General features: G+C 48.4%; 2 protein-coding genes across 3 annotated transcripts; both read right to left on the minus strand.

Annotated features, from left to right (window-relative positions):
* Nucleotides 1-278: 278 nt before the first annotated feature.
* On the minus strand, nt 279-815 carry LOC112900956 (wall-associated receptor kinase 2-like). Its single transcript, XM_025969736.1, has one exon. The coding sequence runs from the start codon at nt 781-783 to the stop codon at nt 376-378; it is 408 nt and encodes a 135-aa protein (XP_025825521.1). The 5' UTR covers nt 784-815; the 3' UTR covers nt 279-375.
* Nucleotides 816-1610: 795 nt separating this feature from the next.
* On the minus strand, nt 1611-5110 carry LOC112900953 (putative wall-associated receptor kinase-like 16). Of its 2 annotated transcripts, none has more exons than XM_025969733.1 (4): nt 4900-5110; nt 3425-4337; nt 3180-3323; nt 1611-3045 (listed from the first exon to the last, which is right to left on the minus strand). In XM_025969733.1, the coding sequence occupies exons 2-4, from the start codon at nt 4314-4316 to the stop codon at nt 1850-1852; spliced, it is 2232 nt and encodes a 743-aa protein (XP_025825518.1). In that variant the 5' UTR covers nt 4317-4337; nt 4900-5110; the 3' UTR covers nt 1611-1849. The 2 variants fall into 2 exon arrangements, with proteins under 2 accessions (XP_025825518.1, XP_025825516.1); XM_025969731.1 differs by having other exon boundaries at nt 3425-4556.
* Nucleotides 5111-18826: the final 13716 nt, after the last annotated feature.

Genomic DNA, 18826 nt, shown 5'->3' on the forward strand with positions numbered 1-18826 from the left:
AATTTTCTTCCCGCTCGACAAGAACACCAGTACCCTCCTTCCGTGTTGTGGCAAACACCTCCTGAAGGGCATGGGCTGTTCTTGCACTCATCAGCATCTGCAAAAAGATGAGCAAAACAGATAACGATAAATATAATGTTCAGATATTGAAATTGTACAAAGATATTGAATTTTTAGCACATTTGTTAGTTTGTTACCACAACATCCGTTTGGAAGATACGGGTTGCCTTCGTAACCTTCCGAGCAGTTGCACAGGTACCCTGGTCTATTTTTGGAGTCGACACACCGGCTGTTGCTGCTGAGGCATGCGTAGGTGCCCGTCTTGTTCAGTTTGGCTTCCTCACACGACAACGACATCGTCTCGTTTCTTATCGCCTAGTCCAAGACCACGGGTACTCGCCCGGTGTTTGTGTCGTTGAACTTGGTCGCGCTGATGTACGCGGTGCTGAAATTGAATGCTTCCACCTCCATGAGCACGGCGTAGCTGCAGCGGCTGAAGTTCCAAATTTGGCTTGTGTTAAAACCACTGTCAAAGCCGACCACGTAGTAGCCCATCCCCTTGGGTATCGCTGGCTGGCAGCAGCCCAAGCCGGAGCATGATCCATCTGCTAAGTCTGTCAGATTCTGGCACGTTGAGACGCACCCACTCTGGTAGCCCATACCGGTGCTGTCAGCATAGATGTAGGCGAGGGTATTGCACCCTGTGACCGTGAACTTGTTGTGGACATCTGAGAACCGGTACGGGGAAAGGCTTGCGTCGAACTGCCAAGTATGACGGTCCATCAAACCGGAGGAGTTGTAGCAGTACGTAGAGATGTGGTTCAGCTCCCGGATCGTGAGCAAGATTGTTCCACTAGGCCGTGGACGTCCGATCCGGCACGCTTCCCTCCTCCTCCTCCTCCTCCTCCTCCTCCTCCTACTGCTGCTGCTGCTTTGTCAGTTGTTACCCCGTTCTGAACGAGATGAAGCTAGCGATCGATGATCGCCGAGAATCTGATTGATCGTAGTCCGTACACTAGAGATAAGCTAGGTAGAAATGAAAAGGATGCCCTAACAAAGTACCATCTTTTAGCAAATTAGGCCATCTCTCGGTTGTCCAATAAGTAGTAGTATATCAGAGAAAGGGTTCTGCTTTCAGGGAAGGCAGCAGCCAAAAGAAGTTAGGTATGCTCCCCCCAACAAACAAAGCTGTCAGGAAAACAAAAGCCTGGATAGTTATCTAAACCAATGAAGCTCGATCGGATCTGGTGGATCCATCATGCATGGATCGCGTTGCATCTCCTGACGGATGGATGGCGACCGTACGCATCATTTATGTGCTGTGTGCAGATATGATAATGGACGCTCTCTGGCTCTGTTCTTCGAGGACAAGGAAGATCAGCGGCTCGTCAGTTGCGATGGATACTACTCGTCTGGGACAACAGGTTCGCGGCGCGACCTGTCCTCGGTCGGGTCGGCCGTTCAGAAGCCAAGTGCTGCTCGACTGAACTTTCTTGTTTGCACTGCTCTGCTTTCAATTTGCCTTTCGGGTCGAGGCCATCGAGGACCGTTCTGACCCTTTCTAGCCGAGCCGGGACGACAATGCCGCCGCTACAGACCAGATGGATACGTCTAGAATGTTATTATATTGCAGAGGTGCTGCGTTGAAACATGAAACATAAGAGTACATATAACAACATACACATAGACTTTCCTAAAAAAAAATACACAGATAGACAGAGCTTTGTGTCTCTGTGCTGAATCGTACACAATTGATAGCAGAGCAGGCAAAGGTACTAGCTTGCACATGCCCAAGCATGTAAGTTTTAATGGACTGCAGTACACTAGGCCATAATGCCATAAGCTTTCATCACCTCGCATAGTACGAACTTCTTGGGTTCATGGGCAGGTTCTCGCCTTCCTGTGTAGGATACCCAGAGGCAGCACCTTCTATCTGAAAGCTAGCAGTCGATGCTCCACCGAGAAGGCTTTGAGTCTCCATCTCAGCATCTATTCGTACCCAAGGATGCAGTGAAAGCTTCCTCAACCTGCCGAGCTCATCGGCAATTTCCTTCATCGACGGTCTGTTGCTGCCACACATGTCCAGGCACTGCTTGGCTAGCTCCGCGAGGCCTCTGATCAATTCGTTGCTCTCTTGCTCCTTCAGGTGGCTCGGCAAGACCGCATCAAGATTGTTCTCCTTCATAGCGGACAGGAAATTCGACGACAAGCTTCTTTGCATCTCAGGCCCATCCAACTTCAGAGGTTGTTGGCCAGTGAGGACCTCCAGTAGGATAACACCAAAGCTGTAGACGTCACTTTTCTCTGTTAGTTGACATGTCTGCATGTACTCAGGGTCGAGGTAGCCGCAAGTACCTTGGACCATTGTGACATATTGCTCTTTGTCTGATGGGGCTAGTATGGAAGCTCCAAAGTCCGACACTTTCGCCATGTAGTTTTCATCTAAAAGAATATTAGCAGTCTTCACATCACCATGGATGATTGGGGGAGATGCGTACGAGTGCAGGAAATTAAGCCCCTCGGCTGCTTCATGAGCAATCCTTAATAAGGTGCTGAAAGAGATTTGTAATGCTTGGTTCTTGCCATGGATAAGTTCGTACAGTGTGCCGTTTGGGATGAACTCATAGACTAACATCGGAACTTCCACCTCAAGGCAACAGCCCACAAGTTTGACAATGTTCTTGTGGTTGATCTGGGAGAGTATTAGCATTTCTTGTCCAAATTCCTTCTTTTGCCTTTCGTCGATAAGTGCACACCGCTTAATCGCAACATGCATGTTGCCCTTAACTATCCCTTTGTAGACTGTTCCATGGCCTCCCTTTCCAATTATTCTGCTCTTATCGTAGTTGTTTGTGGCTTGTATAAGTTCAGCTTCGCTAAACACAGTGAAAGCAAGACCTTTTTCTGATCTCATCCTCTCAAATAAAATCATGCCCCCATGTTCTCGAAAATGTTCTTGCTTAACTTGGTTCAGTTTTCTTTTCTGGAGAAGTATATGCCCGAAGAAGAAGAAAATCACGAGAACAAGAAATCCGACAGTAACTCCTGCATAATAACGGCAGATAAGAGGATTGTTACAAACCATTTCCTCCTTCTCTCTATAGCGTCAAGAACTCCCGTTTGCTTTTTCTTAATGGGATTTTTTAATATGGTTTAGCTAGTCGAACTCAGCTTGTTACCTATTATTAAGCTGGTATCAGGGCTGCATGTATTGCTTTGTTTGGAAAATTTTCTTCCTGCGCGACAAGAACACCAGTGCCCTCCTTCCGTATTGTGGCAAACACCTCCCGAAGGGCATGGGCTGTTCTTGCACTCATCAACATCTGCAGAAAGATGATCAAAACAGATAACGATAAATACAATGTTCAGATATCTAAATTGTACAAAGATATTTGAATTCTTAGCATATTTGTTAGTTTGTTACCACGACATCCGTTTGGAAGATACGGGTTGCCTTCGTAACCTTCCGAGCAGTTGCACAGGTACCCTGGCCCATTTCTGGAGTCGACACACCCGCCGTTGCTGCTGAGGCATGCGTAGGTGCCCGTCTTGTTCAGTTTGGCTTCCTCACACGACAACGACATCGTCCCGTTTCTTATCGCCCAGTCCAAGACCATAGGTACTTGCCCGGTGTTTGTGTCGTTGAACTTGGTCATGCTGATGTACGCGGTGCTGAAATTGAATGCCTCCGCCTCCATCAGCACGGCGTAGCTGCAGCGGCTGAAATTCCAAATTTGGCTTGTGTTGAAACCACTGTCGAAGCCGACCTCGTAGTAGGCCATCCCCTTGGGTATCGCTGTCTGGCAGCAGCCCATGCCGGAGCAGGATCCGTTTGTTAAGTCTGTCAGATTCTGGCACGTTGAGACGCACCCACTCTGGTAGCCCGTACCGCTGCTGTCATAGATGTAGGCGAGGGTATTGCACCCTATGACCGTGAACTTGTTGTGGACATCTGAGAACCGGTACGGGGAAAGGCTTGCGTCGAACTGCCAAGTATGATGGTCCATCAAACCGGAGGAGTTGTAGCAGTACGTAGAGATGGGGTTCAGCTCCCGGATCGTGCCATTAATCAAGGAAATGTTGAGCAGCTCCACATTTCCAAGGAATGGCTTGTAGACACCACGTTGGACCTCCTGGCAGCTGGCGTTAAAGCCTTCTGACAGCGAGCAGTTATCGCCGATGCCGAACGGATACTGAATGTCAACTTCGCCACACTTTGTTTGGCATTCAGGGCCAGGAATTGCAACAGCGGGGGCGTGCTGTGCCGCCAGAAGAAGCACAAGTCCAAGGCCAAGCAGTAGAAAGTGCGCTTCCATATATACTCGTGGACTGGATAACTAGAAAGTAGAAACCATGATACTGCAACGGTCAGCAGAATCAGAGGGTTCCATATAAAACACCTATATTCTGCTTTGTGTATACATCTACACTGAATTGAAGTCCCAACATTAACCGCTTAAAAAAATTATGCAGAAAAATGTTCACACATGCTCCGAAACAAAAAGATCGCTGAAAAAAGGTACATCTGCTTTGTTTATTTTCTCTCTCCTCTAAACCTGAAAATTATTATTTTGATGAACATAGTGTCTTGTCCAAACTTAAAAAGTATCTATTGGCGAATACAAGATTGAGTGGTGTCCAACAGCAAATACAACATTAAAGAGTGTCCAACAGAAAATTTACCCTATAATGAATTCCTTGTGGAATTAGTGTCTAGGGAATATAAGAGTAGTGTTCATCTAATTTGTTGGCATCTGAAAAATCTAACATCCACCTTCATGTGCAGATAAATGAAGTAATGAACTAATGGGAAGAGCACTAATAAACTAAACAAACTTTGTAGAAGCGGCATGAGATAGCAAGGGAGTTCGTTCAGCTTTCCTCGAATAGTATATGTACCTTAGCTTTGCGGAGAGGTTATGAGTCTTCTATCTTCACCGGAACGCGGAGCTGCCGCCAGAAACTTATCAACTGAACCTCTGGAGATTGCTTCAGTTGTTTGTTCTAACAAAAGCAGACACCCCTATGTGTGTGTTGGGGTTAGATGGGGTATATAGGAAGAACACATCCGCATTACTGTACAGGTCGTCGCGAGCGAGTCAAGACACAGCAGCAGGGACGGGGTCTTCCCAACAAGTCTTGAGACTTTGTCGTTTGCGAGGGTCTGCAATTATTCCCTCTGGTACTCCGCAGCGAGAACAAACCAGCAGATAGCAACATAGTTGACTTTCAAACTAATCTTTGTGGTCGATAAAAATGTATAGCTAATAATGCAAAATCTTAGCCTCTCATTTCTCAGATAAAGGAATGACATAATTTGGCCTCTCATTCTGTGATGACCAAAAATAAACACAAGCCAGCAGCTTCTCATTTTTTTTTAGGGCGCCAGCAAGCTGCCTCATTTTGCTTGTCTCTTTAATTTGGTTCTCTTCTTCATACATACTTTCTCGAGTCATAATTAGACCATAGATACAGACGAGTAAGAAATCGATTTTTGAACTGTATACTTTTTTTTAATAACACTTTGCTGTGGTAGGTTATGGAAAATCATTCGTATCACGACTAACTCGAAGGTGCATGTCTGAATGAAACGACAACGTTGGAAAGATATATTTCCCCGCTTCTGACAGCGCTGGATCTTCCGAACTGAAACAGTCGCCACATTGGTGCATTATTAGCGCTGGTCCTCTCTCGCGTCCTCGGATCCTAACCCATTGGTCATTATCTAAACTTCCTCATACAATTTTTTTACGAAACAGGAGGGATAAGTCTCCTACTAGTTATATATTAAATAAGAAAATGAGAGTTCTTTACATAAGAAACTTCCTTGTACAATGAACCAACCAGGTCACATTCCAGGATGTAGTTATGAGTTGTGACAACAACTGATTTCACACGACGGCAGACCTGCAAGGGCGCATCGTAATTCACAGGGTTGGAGCGCGAGGGGACCTAGCATCTTGGTTGTGTAGGTCTCCATCCCAGGCAAACGTGTGTCCTCTGCCTAGGGGGGTCTCTTGGAGCAGAATTGTGCCGGGTCAGTCAGCTGCGAGATAATGAGGAATGTTGAGTACTCTATCCTGCCTGTGATGAGTGAATTGTCAACCGTGCGGTGTGATCGTGCGCTTGGTCTTTGGATTGCAGGTACACGGGCGTCGAGTGTCGACGGAGAGTTGCCGTGGAGGAGCTCGGGCCGGGCGGCAGCTATGGCGTCCACTCCTGGATCGAGGACGCAAGCGGCGACGGAAGGCGGGTTTCTTGGTTTGCGCCACAAAACCAAGGAAGCTGACGGCGGTTGAAGACGCCAAGTCGTGGAGGCACGGGCGTCGGTCTCGGGACTGACGGAGGCGATGGGCGTCGACGGCATCTAGGGCCTCGCTGCGGGCGAGGAGGTGACGGGCGTTGGGCGGCGTCTAGGGTCGTCAGAAGGCCGAGGCGGGAACGGCGTCTAGGGCCACGGCGTGGAGGCAGGAATCTTCCCGCGCGTGGAGTTTTGGCGGTTTTCTCAAAACCGGCCACCTACCCGGGTTTCGCGGACCCTCCAAAACCGCGGACCGGATCTTCGTCCACACGGCGGCATCGCGGAGAAGACTTCGACTCGAAGAAAGAACCTCGACCGTCGGATGAGATCATGTATCTTTTTCCGGTTTTGCCCCTACGGGCTTTCTAGTGTTTATTTGAGTCCAGAGGTAATGTAGTCTTTTTGGGTGAGAGTTGTTGGGGTTAAAAAACCCCCTCACCCCCTTCCTCTTAGGCAGCCAGTTTTTCTTTCCTCCTGACGCAAGAACAAAAGTGCTCTGCTCTTCCCGTAACCTTGTCTCTGTTCTTTCTTTTCCTCCCTCTTCTCCCCTAGGGTTAGGATTTTGTGATGGAAATTTAAAACCTTGTACCATGGATTCGCTGGGAATGGAGGCCCTACTCTCCTATGCCCTCTTGGGGTTTTTGATTTGAGGAGATTCGTGTTGTCTTGCTGCTGTTATTTTCGTTTCCTTTCTGTTTCTTGGCCCAGGCAGTCGAAGGAGCATGCGTGTGGCTAGCGGGCAGCGGCAGCGAGGCCCCAGGGCGCCATCCCCATCGCGCATGTGACCAGATGCACGCGCGCGGGCAAGACAGAGCAGGCACATCCTTGGCCACCAGCTGGAGACAAGCAACGCACACAAGGTGTTTGAGAAAATTTCCAACTAGCTCTTTTATTTGCACTTGCGTGTGTTCGTGGTTGTATTGCAGGCCGACGGCAGCGCGTGCGTGCGTGGAGCATCAGCAAGCCTGAATGGTGCGTGGAGCATCAGCAAGCCTAAATGGAGCAGGCAAAGGTGAGCACGGCTGCAGTTTTGTTTAGTCACTTGCAAACTTCATTTTCATGCTATAGTCATTAGTCATTGCCTAATCATTGCTATTGCTAATCTAGATCTTTGTGACGGTGATAATTCAAATAATTTACTTGCTGCCTGCTTAGCTTGAGTTAATTAGTTTTTGATCTTGCTAATTGGTTCTAGATCTTTACATGCCTTTCTAGAGAGAGTCTTAGTCCTTTTCGTTGTGTTTAGTTCTAGTTTCTCTTGTGAGGAGTTTGGTCAGTATTTGAACAAGCTTTGCTTGTGTTTGCTTTGAGCCTTACTGTTTGTTCTTGAATCATCGAATATTTTTGGAGAAAGCCTCTTAAACGAGACTAATTGGAAAAGCCTTTTTAGCGCTCTGATATTCGGTACTTCCGCTTTCTATTGCACCTAGCTCGAGTAAATAGGTCTTCGCGTGCTTCCGCTTTGCGTCGAGCTTTTTCAAACCGTTCCTATGGTGAACTCGTCATGAGTTGGCTTGTGTCACCATGACGGTTAGAAGAGAGGTGCGTCGGGTTGAATTCAGGATATAGGCCTTGTTCTCTTTGAGAATTTTTTTTTTAAAAGGTTCCCATTCACCCCCCCCTCTGGTCGCCTATCCGGTCCTTCAATTGGTATCAGAGCTTGGTTGAGGTTTTCAGTACCTTAACCGGTTCGAAAACCACTTGGCGACCATGGCAAGTCTTGGTAAGATCCCCGTGTTTGCCGGCGAGGACTATGCTTATTGGAAGGTGCGTATGCGGGCCTTCTTGCAAAGCATGGGAGCTGAGGTTTGGGAGATTACCAAGAACCAGGCTTACGAGGTGCTTGCCGTTCGGACCACACCTCTTCAGGTGTCCGAGCACGAGGCTAACGCCAAGGCTGTCAATGCCTTGTTCGCTGGCGTTTCTCGTGCGGAGTTCTCACGCGTCCAGGGTTTTCAGGAAGCCCACAAAGTTTGGACGTGCCTTGAGAACTACCACGAGGGCACACCTCAGGTGAAGGCTAGACTGTTTGAGACACACCGGCGTGAATACGAGAACTTCACATAGGGGCCGGGTGAGAGCATTGGCGATATGTTCAGTCGGTTTCAATCGATTGTGAACAAAGTTAATGCGAACAGATCTGCTGATGCCCTTGAGTACACGGAGCACGAGAAGGCCCTCAAGTTGCTCTACGCACTTGACCGCTCTGTGTGGGATCTCAAGGTGAACACGATCATTGAGTCTGCAGGCTATGAGACTCTGACCGTGAACGAGCTTTTCAGCAAGCTCAAGGCCACGGAGGTGGATAACCAGACACGAGCCAAGCTCAATGGTGCCCCTCTTTCCAAGAGCATCGCTCTTGTGACTGGCCCAGGTGGAACGAGCTCTAACGCTAACTCTGCTCTTGGCTTTTCTCTTGCCTCTTTGCCTTCTGTTACAGATGAGCAGCTGGAGATGCTAGGCGACGACGACTTGTGCCTCCTCATCAGCAAATTCCAGCGCATCTACCACAACAGGCAGAGGAAGAAGAACCCCGGGTGCTACAACTGCGGCGATTTGAACCACTTCATCGCCGATTGCCCCAAGAAGTCCGGCGGTGGCCAGAACAACCACTTCGACAACTACTGCCACCGCGACCGCGATGAGGGAGGCTCCAACAAGGAGCGTCGGCGCCACAAGCACCGCAGTCGTGATCGGGGAGGACGCTTCGACAAGGAGTCGCTCAAGAAGCGCTTCCAGTACAAGGCCAAGAAGCAGGAGAAGGCCTTCCTGGCGCAGCTCAGCGACCTTGACAAGAGCTCCGACACTGACCGCTCTTCTTCACCGACCTCCGACGACGACGACAAGAAGAAGCGGGACAAGGAAGCCACCAGCTTCATCGGTCTGTGCTTGGCGGCCGGTCGGCGCAAGGGTTTCTGCACCATGGCGGGCGATGTCGATGGGGCTCGTGCGTCTTCAGGTGGACATGCTACACCGACGCACGCCGACTCTTCTCCTGGATCCGAGAGCGATTCAGAGGTAAACTCCACGATCGACCTGCTTGATACAGAGGTTAGGGAGTTGTACGCCGCTCTCGACAACCAGAAGAGGCTGCTTAAGGAAGCAGCTAGAGAGCGTAGAAAGCTTAGGGCTGAGCTGGCTTGTGCTAGGGAGAAATCTAGTGAGGATGAGTGCGCTGGCTGCATATCTCACATGAATGATCTTGTTGCTCTCCGTGCCAAGCATGATGAGAACGTCGCGAACTTAGATGTTGCTAAGACTTCACTTGCTGACGTGTCTCATGAGCTCGCTAAGGCCAAGCATGAACTAGAACTGGTTAAGGACGCTCCTATTGTTAGCGATGTGCTTGAATGTGATGAGTGTCCTATCTTTAAGTCCGATCTAGCTTCGTTGCAGTCCAAGTTTGCTACTGTTGTGTGCGAGCTAGAGGAGATGAAGTCTAGGCCAGTTCTGCTTGGTGCTTGCAAGCTTTGTCCCACGCTTAGGTCGGAGCTAGATGAGAAGAACGCCTTGGTTAAGTCTTTAGGGAAGACTAAGGTCGTGGAGTCTAGCCCACCTATTGACTGCTCTGTTTGCCGTGGTTTAATCTCTGATTTGGATAATCTTGCGGAAGAGAAAGCTAACTTGGAGAATGAGAATACCTATCTTAGGGCGATTCTTAGTTGGGTTTCTGCTAGTGAGCCGCAGTTGGGCATGATGATTAAGCAGTTCAAGCGTGGTGATGGGTTTGGGGTCGGTTACACATACACGAAGTCAGACTTTGACAAATTGTATGGTAAGATCGGCAAGGCTGCTGGAAACACTGCTAGTACTAGCACGCAGCCTTCGCTTGTTGACCCCGCGGATGGTGTGCTTAAAGAACCACTGAAAGCACCTCCGCAGAAGCAGGTTTGGGTTCCAAAACCCAATGAGCTGAGGAATCCCCTCGATACGCTCCCTGCTGCCGCAACCCAGGTTGCCCAGAAGAAGGGGGCTGCTTCTCCCCGTCCGCAGGCTAGGCCTCCACCTCCCAAGCGTGAGGTGAGGTACCACTGTGAGTACTGTGACAGGGAAGGTCACTTGGAGGAGTTTTGCTTCAGAAGAAAGCGGGCTGTGAGGCGTGAGCAGGAGATACGGAATGCGGACATGTACTCTGCTCGGGTGCATGGTCCTCCTCGGTGTGGTGGTAGGCAAGATGCTTGGGCGCGCCGTGTAGGTGGAGGTCAGGGAGACGGTGGTGGTTACCGTGCTCCAGCGGGTGGTCGCTTTGCCGGTCGTGCTCCTGGTCGTTTTCAGTACGGCTATGGACCACAGGACCGAGGCTTTGGAGGAGGTTTTGAGGCTCCACGTTTTCCTCACGGTGGTGTTCGTCAGTCACGCGGTAGACGGAACGGGGGATACGCTTTGTCTGTTTTTGCTAACCCCTCTGTAGAGCAAATGGCTCGACACTGGTTTGCTTCTCACTTTGCTAACCCCAGTGTTGAGACATTTGCTCACCCTTTGTCTCACTACTGATGTGCAGGTTGGAGGCTTGGAGAACAGGTGGATCATGGACTCCGGTTGTTCGCGCCACATGACCGGAAATGACAAATGGTTCTCCAGCCTCACCCCGATGCACTCAAAGGAGTACATTGTGTTCGGGGATAATGGAAGAGGAAAGGTACGTGGACTTGGCGCTGTTCGAGTTTCTGATCGCTTTACCCTGAGAGAAGTTGCTTTGGTTTCGAATCTTGGTTTTAATTTGCTCTCTGTTTCGCAACTTCTTGATGAGGGGTTTGAGGTTCGCTTCAAGAAGGGCTGTTCGCGTGTTTTGGATTCCAGAGGAGATTTGGTTTGCCGGATTACACCTCGCGATCGAGTTTTCTTGGTTGACTTTTCTGGAACTCCTCTTGGCCCTTCTCGTTGCTTGTTGGCTGGTCCTTCTTCCAATTTGTGGAAGTGGCATAGGAGACTTGGACATTTGAGCTTCGATTTGTTGTCGAGACTTAGCTCACTTGGCCTAATCCGAGGATTGCCCAAATTGAAGTGTGAGAAGGACCTTGTGTGCCATCCGTGTCGCCACGGGAAGATGATTGCCGCTTCTCATCCGCCTGTTAATCAGGTGATGACCGCTCACCCTGGAGAGTTGCTACACATGGACACAGTTGGTCCTTCTCGGGTGATGTCAGTTGGTGGGAAGTGGTATGTTCTTGTGATCGTGGATGATTTTTCTCGCTATTCTTGGGTCTTTTTCATGAGAACCAAGGATGAGGCTTTCGAGTTTGTTCGAGACTTGATCTTGAGGTTGAAAAACGAGCTACCCCAGGCCATGAGAGCGATTCGCAGTGATAATGGCACAGAATTCAAAAATGCTCGTTTTGACGCCTTTTGCAGTGATCAAGGGCTTGAACACCAGTATTCTTCTCCCTACACTCCACAACAGAATGGAGTTGTAGAACGGAAGAATCGGACGCTGGTGGAGATGGCGAGGACGATGCTCGATGAGCATAGGACTCCTCGCAAATATTGGGCTGAGGCGGTTAACACCGCTTGTTACGTGTCCAACCGCATTTTCTTGCGTGCTTTCATGCACAGGACTTCTTATGAGTTGCGATTTGGACGCCAGCCCCGCGTTGACCATCTTAGAGTTTTCGGTTGCCGGTGCTTTGTGCTGAAAGATGGAAATCTTGATAAGTTTGAGTCTCGCTCGTCTGACGGCATCTTTCTCGGTTATGCTTCTCACTCTAGAGCGTACCGTGTGCTGATTATTGATACTAACATCGTCAGAGAGACTTGTGAAGTCACTTTCGACGAGACTGCACCGTGCAATTCTTCTGTCTTTGAAGTTGCAGGAGATGATGAGCTCGGCACCTCCATCTTTGAAGATGAGGAGGAAGAAGCTGCGGAGGGCGACCCTGTGGCTACCACGCGTGCTGTGGACCCAGTTGCTTCCGCCACGAGCTCAGACGATGATGACGGCCCCGACCCGACTACATCTACTTTCCGGGGGCCGGTCGAGCAGGTGACTCAGGCTTCACCAGATGCACCTGAGGAGACACCAGCGTTGGTTGAGGAGGAGGCAACTTCAACAAGGGAAGCACCGCGACACATTCAGCGCCGCCATCCACCTCAACAGATGCTAGGTGATCTCAACGAGCGAGTCACTAGGTCCAAGGTAACAAGTATCGCTGGCTTTGCTCATTCAGCATTTGTTGCCTCTTTTGAGCCCAAGGATATTGGACACGCTCTCTCTGATTCTAATTGGGTCAATGCCATGCATGAGGAACTTGAAAATTTTGAAAGAAACCAAGTTTGGGTTTTAGTCGAGCCTCCACCTGCTTGTAATCCCATCGGGACGAAGTGGGTTTTCAAAAACAAGCAGGGTGAGGATGGGTTGGTTGTTCGAAACAAGGCTCGTCTTGTTGCCCAAGGGTTTTGCCAAAAAGAGGGTATTGATTTTGAGGAAACTTTTGCCCCTGTTGCTCGTTTGGAAGCTATTCGAATCTTTCTTGCATTTGCTGCTTCCAAGGGTTTTAAAGTTTTCCAAATGGATGTTAAATCTGCCTTCTTGAATGGCTTTATTGAAGAAGAGGTTTATGTGAAGCAACCCCCTGGTTTCGAAAATTTCAAGTTTCCGAACCGTGTTTATAAACTTCAGAAAGCTCTTTACGGTTTGAAACAGGCACCTAGAGCTTGGTATGATAGATTGAAAACCTTTTTGCTGGCTCAGGGCTTTAAAATGGGATGTGTTGATAAAACTTTGTTCCTCATGCGATCTGGCACTGATTTTCTTTTAGTTCAGATATACGTGGATGATATTATCTTTGGTGGCTCTTCTCACGCTCTTGTCTCCAAGTTTTCTGAGCAGATGTCCAGGGAGTTCGAGATGAGCATGATGGGTGAGTTGCAGTTCTTCCTTGGGCTGCAGATCAAGCAAACTTCTCAGGGCACCTTTGTCCATCAAGCCAAGTACACTAGAGACTTGCTGCGGAAGTTCGGCATGAGCGACTTGTCTCCTCAGCCGACTCCGATCAGCACTTCGACGGCGCTTGATGAGGACTTGGACGGCGAGGCGGTGGACCAGAAGGAGTACAGGAGCATGATCGGCTCTCTCCTGTACCTGACGGCGACGCGACCGGACTTCCAGTTCGGCGTCTGCCTCTGCGCGCGGTATCAGGCTTCGCCGCGCACCTCCCACAGGCAGGTGGTGAAACGCATCTTCAGGTATTTGAAATTCACCCCTGAATTTGGTCTTTGGTATTCTGCGGATTCTTCTCTGGTTTTGGTGGGCTTTTCTGATGCCGATTTCGGTGGGTGTCGGTTGGATCGCAAGTCGACATCCGGCACTTGTCAATTTCTCGGTACATCTTTGGTGTCTTGGTCCTCTCGTAAGCAGGCTAGCGTAGTGCTTTCTTCCACAGAAGCTGAGTATGTTGCTGCTGCTAGTTGCTGCTCCCAGATACTTTGGATGAAACAAACCTTGCAGGATTATGGATTGAGTTTTGGTAGGGTTCCCATCTTTGTAGACAACATGTCAGCCATTAGCATTGCAAAGAACCCTGTCCTACACTCCAGAACCAAACACATAGATATCCGATTCCATTTCCTGCGAGATAACCATGAGAGAGGACACATAGACCTGATCCATGTTCCTTCAGAGAGGCAAACCGCAGATATTCTCACCAAACCGCTTGACCAGGACACCTTTGCTCGCTTGCGAGGGGAGCTTGGGGTTTGGTACCCCTTTTGATCGCTGACTTTTCTTTGGTTAGCTTTGTAGGTTTTATTTGCGTCTCTTCGTTTTCTAGGTTTGGTAGTTGCATTGTGCATATACATTGTACATGTTTGCATTTTGCATTGCTACACTGCACTGGCATTCTTGTATACACCGTTATGATCTTCTGGTGCTTGCTAGTGTAGTTTCTTAGACTCGATCATGTATAGCTTGCTTCTCAGTATATATCATATCATCTGAGTTAAGCTATTTTGATTTAAAAATCTGAAAACATTGTCACCCTGTCTTGGCTACTAGCATGATAGGATGTGTTGATGTGCTTTGCTATCTTATTCATGCTAGTGTGGCTTGTCATCTTTGACATGAGCTAAAGTTGTTAAATTTGTTTAAAATATGTCTGAAATGGAATGAAAAGATCCAGGTGGGATTGCTTGTCGCACTGATCGAGCTTTCGGGACGGCTCACATAGCACTAGTGAGAACCCGGGCAAGGCTGTGCATGACTGAAGCGAGTGCCTTAAGCTTCTGACTGCCTTTGGCATAGGCTTTCAACCCCTGGCAAAATCACTTGCTTGATAAGTTTAAGATGCAGAATTGAATCATGATAAAATATATTGGCTGCTTTGGATCACCTTGTATGAGTTTGACCAGCACTGCTTTCTTTCTCCTACTTGCTGTTGCTAGATCATGGGTGATGCTTTTATTTTTGCTAAACTGCACTAGCTAGCTCTAGAATTGATTGATATATCCTGTTGAGCTAGATTCAGTTCCTGTTTATGAAGCACACATGCCTGTCACTAGTTGATCATATCTGAGTATGCCTGAGTGTTTCACGTACACCCTCTGCACGACATTCATTGCATAGCATGATTTCAGGGGGAGTTTTAGGCATCTTTTAGGCTTGATGTGTGCATGTGCCAACAAGGGGGAAAAGTTTTGGAGAAGTGATCGACCAAGGGGGAGACTTGGTTGATTTTTGAAACATTTTGCGCAAAAGGCCTTGATGTGGTGAGAGTTGCACTTGTGAGAGGGAAAAGCTTTGCTTGGGGAGTGTCTGCTTTGTTTCTGTCTCCTGGTATTCCTCGTTTTCCCTCCACTTCCAGCATGACTGCGTCGAGCGTAACCTCTGTCTTTGAGGAGTCATGTTTTGGCTTTTGATCGATTGCGTCGAGCCGTTGCCCTTGTCTTAGGGAATCGATCTGTGCTTGAGTAAGTGACTATTCTTGACTTTCTGAGCTTTTTGTCACTTGCTTGAGTTCTTCACTTTCTTGTTTCTATCTTATCACTTTTTTGGTTACAGGTGGTGTGTTGACAATGCACTCATCAAGGGGGAGATTGAGGAATGTTGAGTACTCTATCCTGCCTGTGATGAGTGAATTGTCAACCGTGCGGTGTGATCGTGCGCTTGGTCTTTGGATTGCAGGTACACGGGCGTCGAGTGTCGACGGAGAGTTGCCGTGGAGGAGCTCGGGCCGGGCGGCAGCTGTGGCGTCCACTCCTGGATCGAGGACGCAAGCGGCGACGGAAGGCGGGTTTCTTGGTTTGCGCCACAAAACCAAGGAAGCTGACGGCGGTTGAAGACGCCAAGTCGTGGAGGCACGGGCGTCGGTCTCGGGACTGACGGAGGCGATGGGCGTCGACGGCATCTAGGGCCTCGCTGCGGGCGAGGAGGTGACGGGCGTTGGGCGGCGTCTAGGGTCGTCAGAAGGCCGAGGCGGGAACGGCGTCTAGGGCCACGGCGTGGAGGCAGGAATCTTTCCGCGCGTGGAGTTTTGGCGGTTTTCTCAAAACCGGCCACCTACCCGGGTTTCGCGGACCCTCCAAAACCGCGGACCGGATCTTCGTCCACACGGCGGCATCGCGGAGAAGACTTCGACTCGAAGAAAGAACCTCGACCGTCGGATGAGATCATGTATCTTTTTCCGGTTTTGCCCCTACGGGCTTTCTAGTGTTTATTTGAGTCCAGAGGTAATGTAGTCTTTTTGGGTGAGAGTTGTTGGGGTTAAAAAACCCCCTCACCCCCTTCCTCTTAGGCAGCCAGTTTTTCTTTCCTCCTGACGCAAGAACAAAAGTGCTCTGCTCTTCCCGTAACCTTGTCTCTGTTCTTTCTTTTCCTCCCTCTTCTCCCCTAGGGTTAGGATTTTGTGATGGAAATTTAAGACCTTGTACCATGGATTCGCTGGGAATGGAGGCCCTACTCTCCTATGCCCTCTTGGGGTTTTTGATTTGAGGAGATTCGTGTTGTCTTGCTGCTGTTATTTTCGTTTCCTTTCTGTTTCTTGGCCCAGGCAGTCGAAGGAGCATGCGTGTGGCTAGCGGGCAGCAGCAGCGAGGCCCCAGGGCGCCATCCCCATCGCGCATGTGACCAGATGCACGCGCGCGGGCAAGACAGAGCAGGCACATCCTTGGCCACCAGCTGGAGACAAGCAACGCACACAAGGTGTTTGAGAAAATTTCCAACTAGCTCTTTTATTTGCACTTGCGTGTGTTCGTGGTTGTATTGCAGGCCGACGGCAGCGCGTGCGTGCGTGGAGCATCAGCAAGCCTGAATGGTGCGTGGAGCATCAGCAAGCCTAAATGGAGCAGGCAAAGGTGAGCACGGCTGCAGTTTTGTTTAGTCACTTGCAAACTTCATTTTCATGCTATAGTCATTAGTCATTGCCTAATCATTGCTATTGCTAATCTAGATCTTTGTGACGGTGATAATTCAAATAATTTACTTGCTGCCTGCTTAGCTTGAGTTAATTAGTTTTTGATCTTGCTAATTGGTTCTAGATCTTTACATGCCTTTCTAGAGAGAGTCTTAGTCCTTTTCGTTGTGTTTAGTTCTAGTTTCTCTTGTGAGGAGTTTGGTCAGTATTTGAACAAGCTTTGCTTGTGTTTGCTTTGAGCCTTACTGTTTGTTCTTGAATCATCGAATATTTTTGGAGAAAGCCTCTTTTACGAGACTAATTGGAAAAGCCTTTTTAGCGCTTTGATATTCGGTACTTCCGCTTTCTATTGCACCTAGCTCGAGTAAATAGGTCTTCGCGTGCTTCCGTTTTGCGTCGAGCTTTTTCAAACCGTTCCTATGGTGAACTCGTCACGAGTTGGCTTGTGTCACCATGACGGTTAGAAGAGAGGTGCGTCGGGTTGAATTCAGGATATAGGCCTTGTTCTCTTTGAGAATTTTTTTTTTTAAAAGGCTCCCATTCACCCCCCCTCTGGTCGCCTATCCGGTCCTTCAGATAACGTAAACCTCTCATTCTGTGATAATCTAAACTCGCTAACATACGCACAAATTAACCATCTATAAATACATACATAGCACTTTCGAGAAATTAGATCAGCACCTTTGAATGCACGGCCCAACATATCTTGAGATTGTGAAGTCACCACGTGAGCTTAGATATCGAGGGTACATTACCTATAGAGCAAATAAATTTAAAAAAAACACGTGCACACGTGCTTACTCGAGGATGCAAATTAGAGTAGCTAGATTTTATCACAGGAAACTTCTTCGTACTCAACGGTTCTCTTTAGAACCTGATTCCGAGCACAGATATTCCATTTCTTGTATGAGTTTTTAAGAAAGAACTTACGATTCAAAATTAACGAGCTTGGGAGTATTGTTCTACCTTATGCCGGACTCTTGCTTGTACTAAATAATCCATTTTGCTGCGGTAATCTATCAAGATTTTTTCCCCTCACAATCCACTGGAAGAAGTTGCAACCTTGAAATGACAAGATTGGAATCTTCTTCGATCTGAGAGTGACAGCGCTGCTGGAACTTGGAAACAGTCGCAGCTCCACGCAAGGCGGCAGTGTAAGGTGCGGTGAATTTTCAGCGTAACGACGAAACTTTGCTTGTAGAATAGAAAATGCCCCGTCAGGTCACGTTCCGGAACCTAGTGAGAAATTTATATTTTTGCCACAATAAATGTTGGGTTTCGCAAAATCGCCACTATAAAGATGGAATTCGTAAATTACCACCTGAAATATTGACACATTGATTTCATTGCCATTTTATCCCTTTTATTAATTGGTTTATAGTTCATGTTTGCATTTTCTGGCACCTAAAATGATCCAAGTGCCCTTTAGACTCTCACGTTATCCATCTGCTTCATGGTTGGACGGATTCACCTTTTCCCAAAATCCCCTGTCGTGAGTCAAAAAGGGCAGTTTTTAGTGAAATCAGCATACCATGTTTTAGTAGACAATAGAGAACTGCTGAAAAGAAAGCAAAAAGGTGAGTCAAGCACCACTGCCAATTAGGAGACATCTCTCAGGTGGAACAATACATGGAGGCTTACCTGTCCACCAGAAGTGAAACATTTTATTTGGAGATTGGCGCATAACAGCCTCCCCCTGCGATCTCTTATCCTTCGCAGCGGTATGGACATCGATACACGCTGTCCGGTATGCTGGCGTTTTGATGAAGATGGTGGACATTGTTTTTTGAAATGCAATTTGGTGAAGAAATGCTGGATTGCAATGTCCCTGGAACATATTCGAGTCAAGCTTCTGGAGTCGAATTCAGCAAAATTGGTTATCCAATATACTCTCTCTCTCTAGAACAAGAACATGAGACAAGGCTGAGAGCGATTGGCCTCCTTAGGGCATGGTGGTATGCACGCAATAAAGCACATTCTGGAGAAAAAATGTCTGCAATCACTACTAGAAAACGGTCTATCGGTACCAGCACGTTAGCGCCGGTCAAAAACGAGCCGGCACTAACGTACCTCAACAGTGTAAGGCGGGCACGTTAGTCCCGGCTAGAAATACCAGCCGGCACTAACGTGCCAATTCCCGCGCGGATGGTACACGTTAGTGCCGGCTGATGTTACCAGCCGG

Source organism: Panicum hallii, chromosome 7 (assembly GCF_002211085.1).
Source record: "Panicum hallii strain FIL2 chromosome 7, PHallii_v3.1, whole genome shotgun sequence".
Taxonomy (NCBI): Eukaryota; Viridiplantae; Streptophyta; class Magnoliopsida; order Poales; family Poaceae; genus Panicum; species Panicum hallii.

Bases quoted from the DNA above. Each gene is read 5' to 3' on its own strand.
- LOC112900953 (XM_025969733.1), bottom strand. From the start codon at position 4,316: ATGGAAGCGCACTTTCTACTGCTTGGCCTTGGACTTGTGCTTCTTCTG. The intron at 3,324-3,424 runs GTAACAAACTAA...ATCTTTCTGCAG, and splicing joins TCTTCCAAACGGATGTCGTG to ATGTTGATGAGTGCAAGAAC. The intron at 3,046-3,179 runs GTAACAAGCTGA...GTTATTATGCAG, and splicing joins TGATACCAGCTTAATAATAG to GAGTTACTGTCGGATTTCTT.
- LOC112900956 (XM_025969736.1), bottom strand. From the start codon at position 783: ATGGACCGTCATACTTGGCAGTTCGACGCAAGCCTTTCCCCGTACCGG.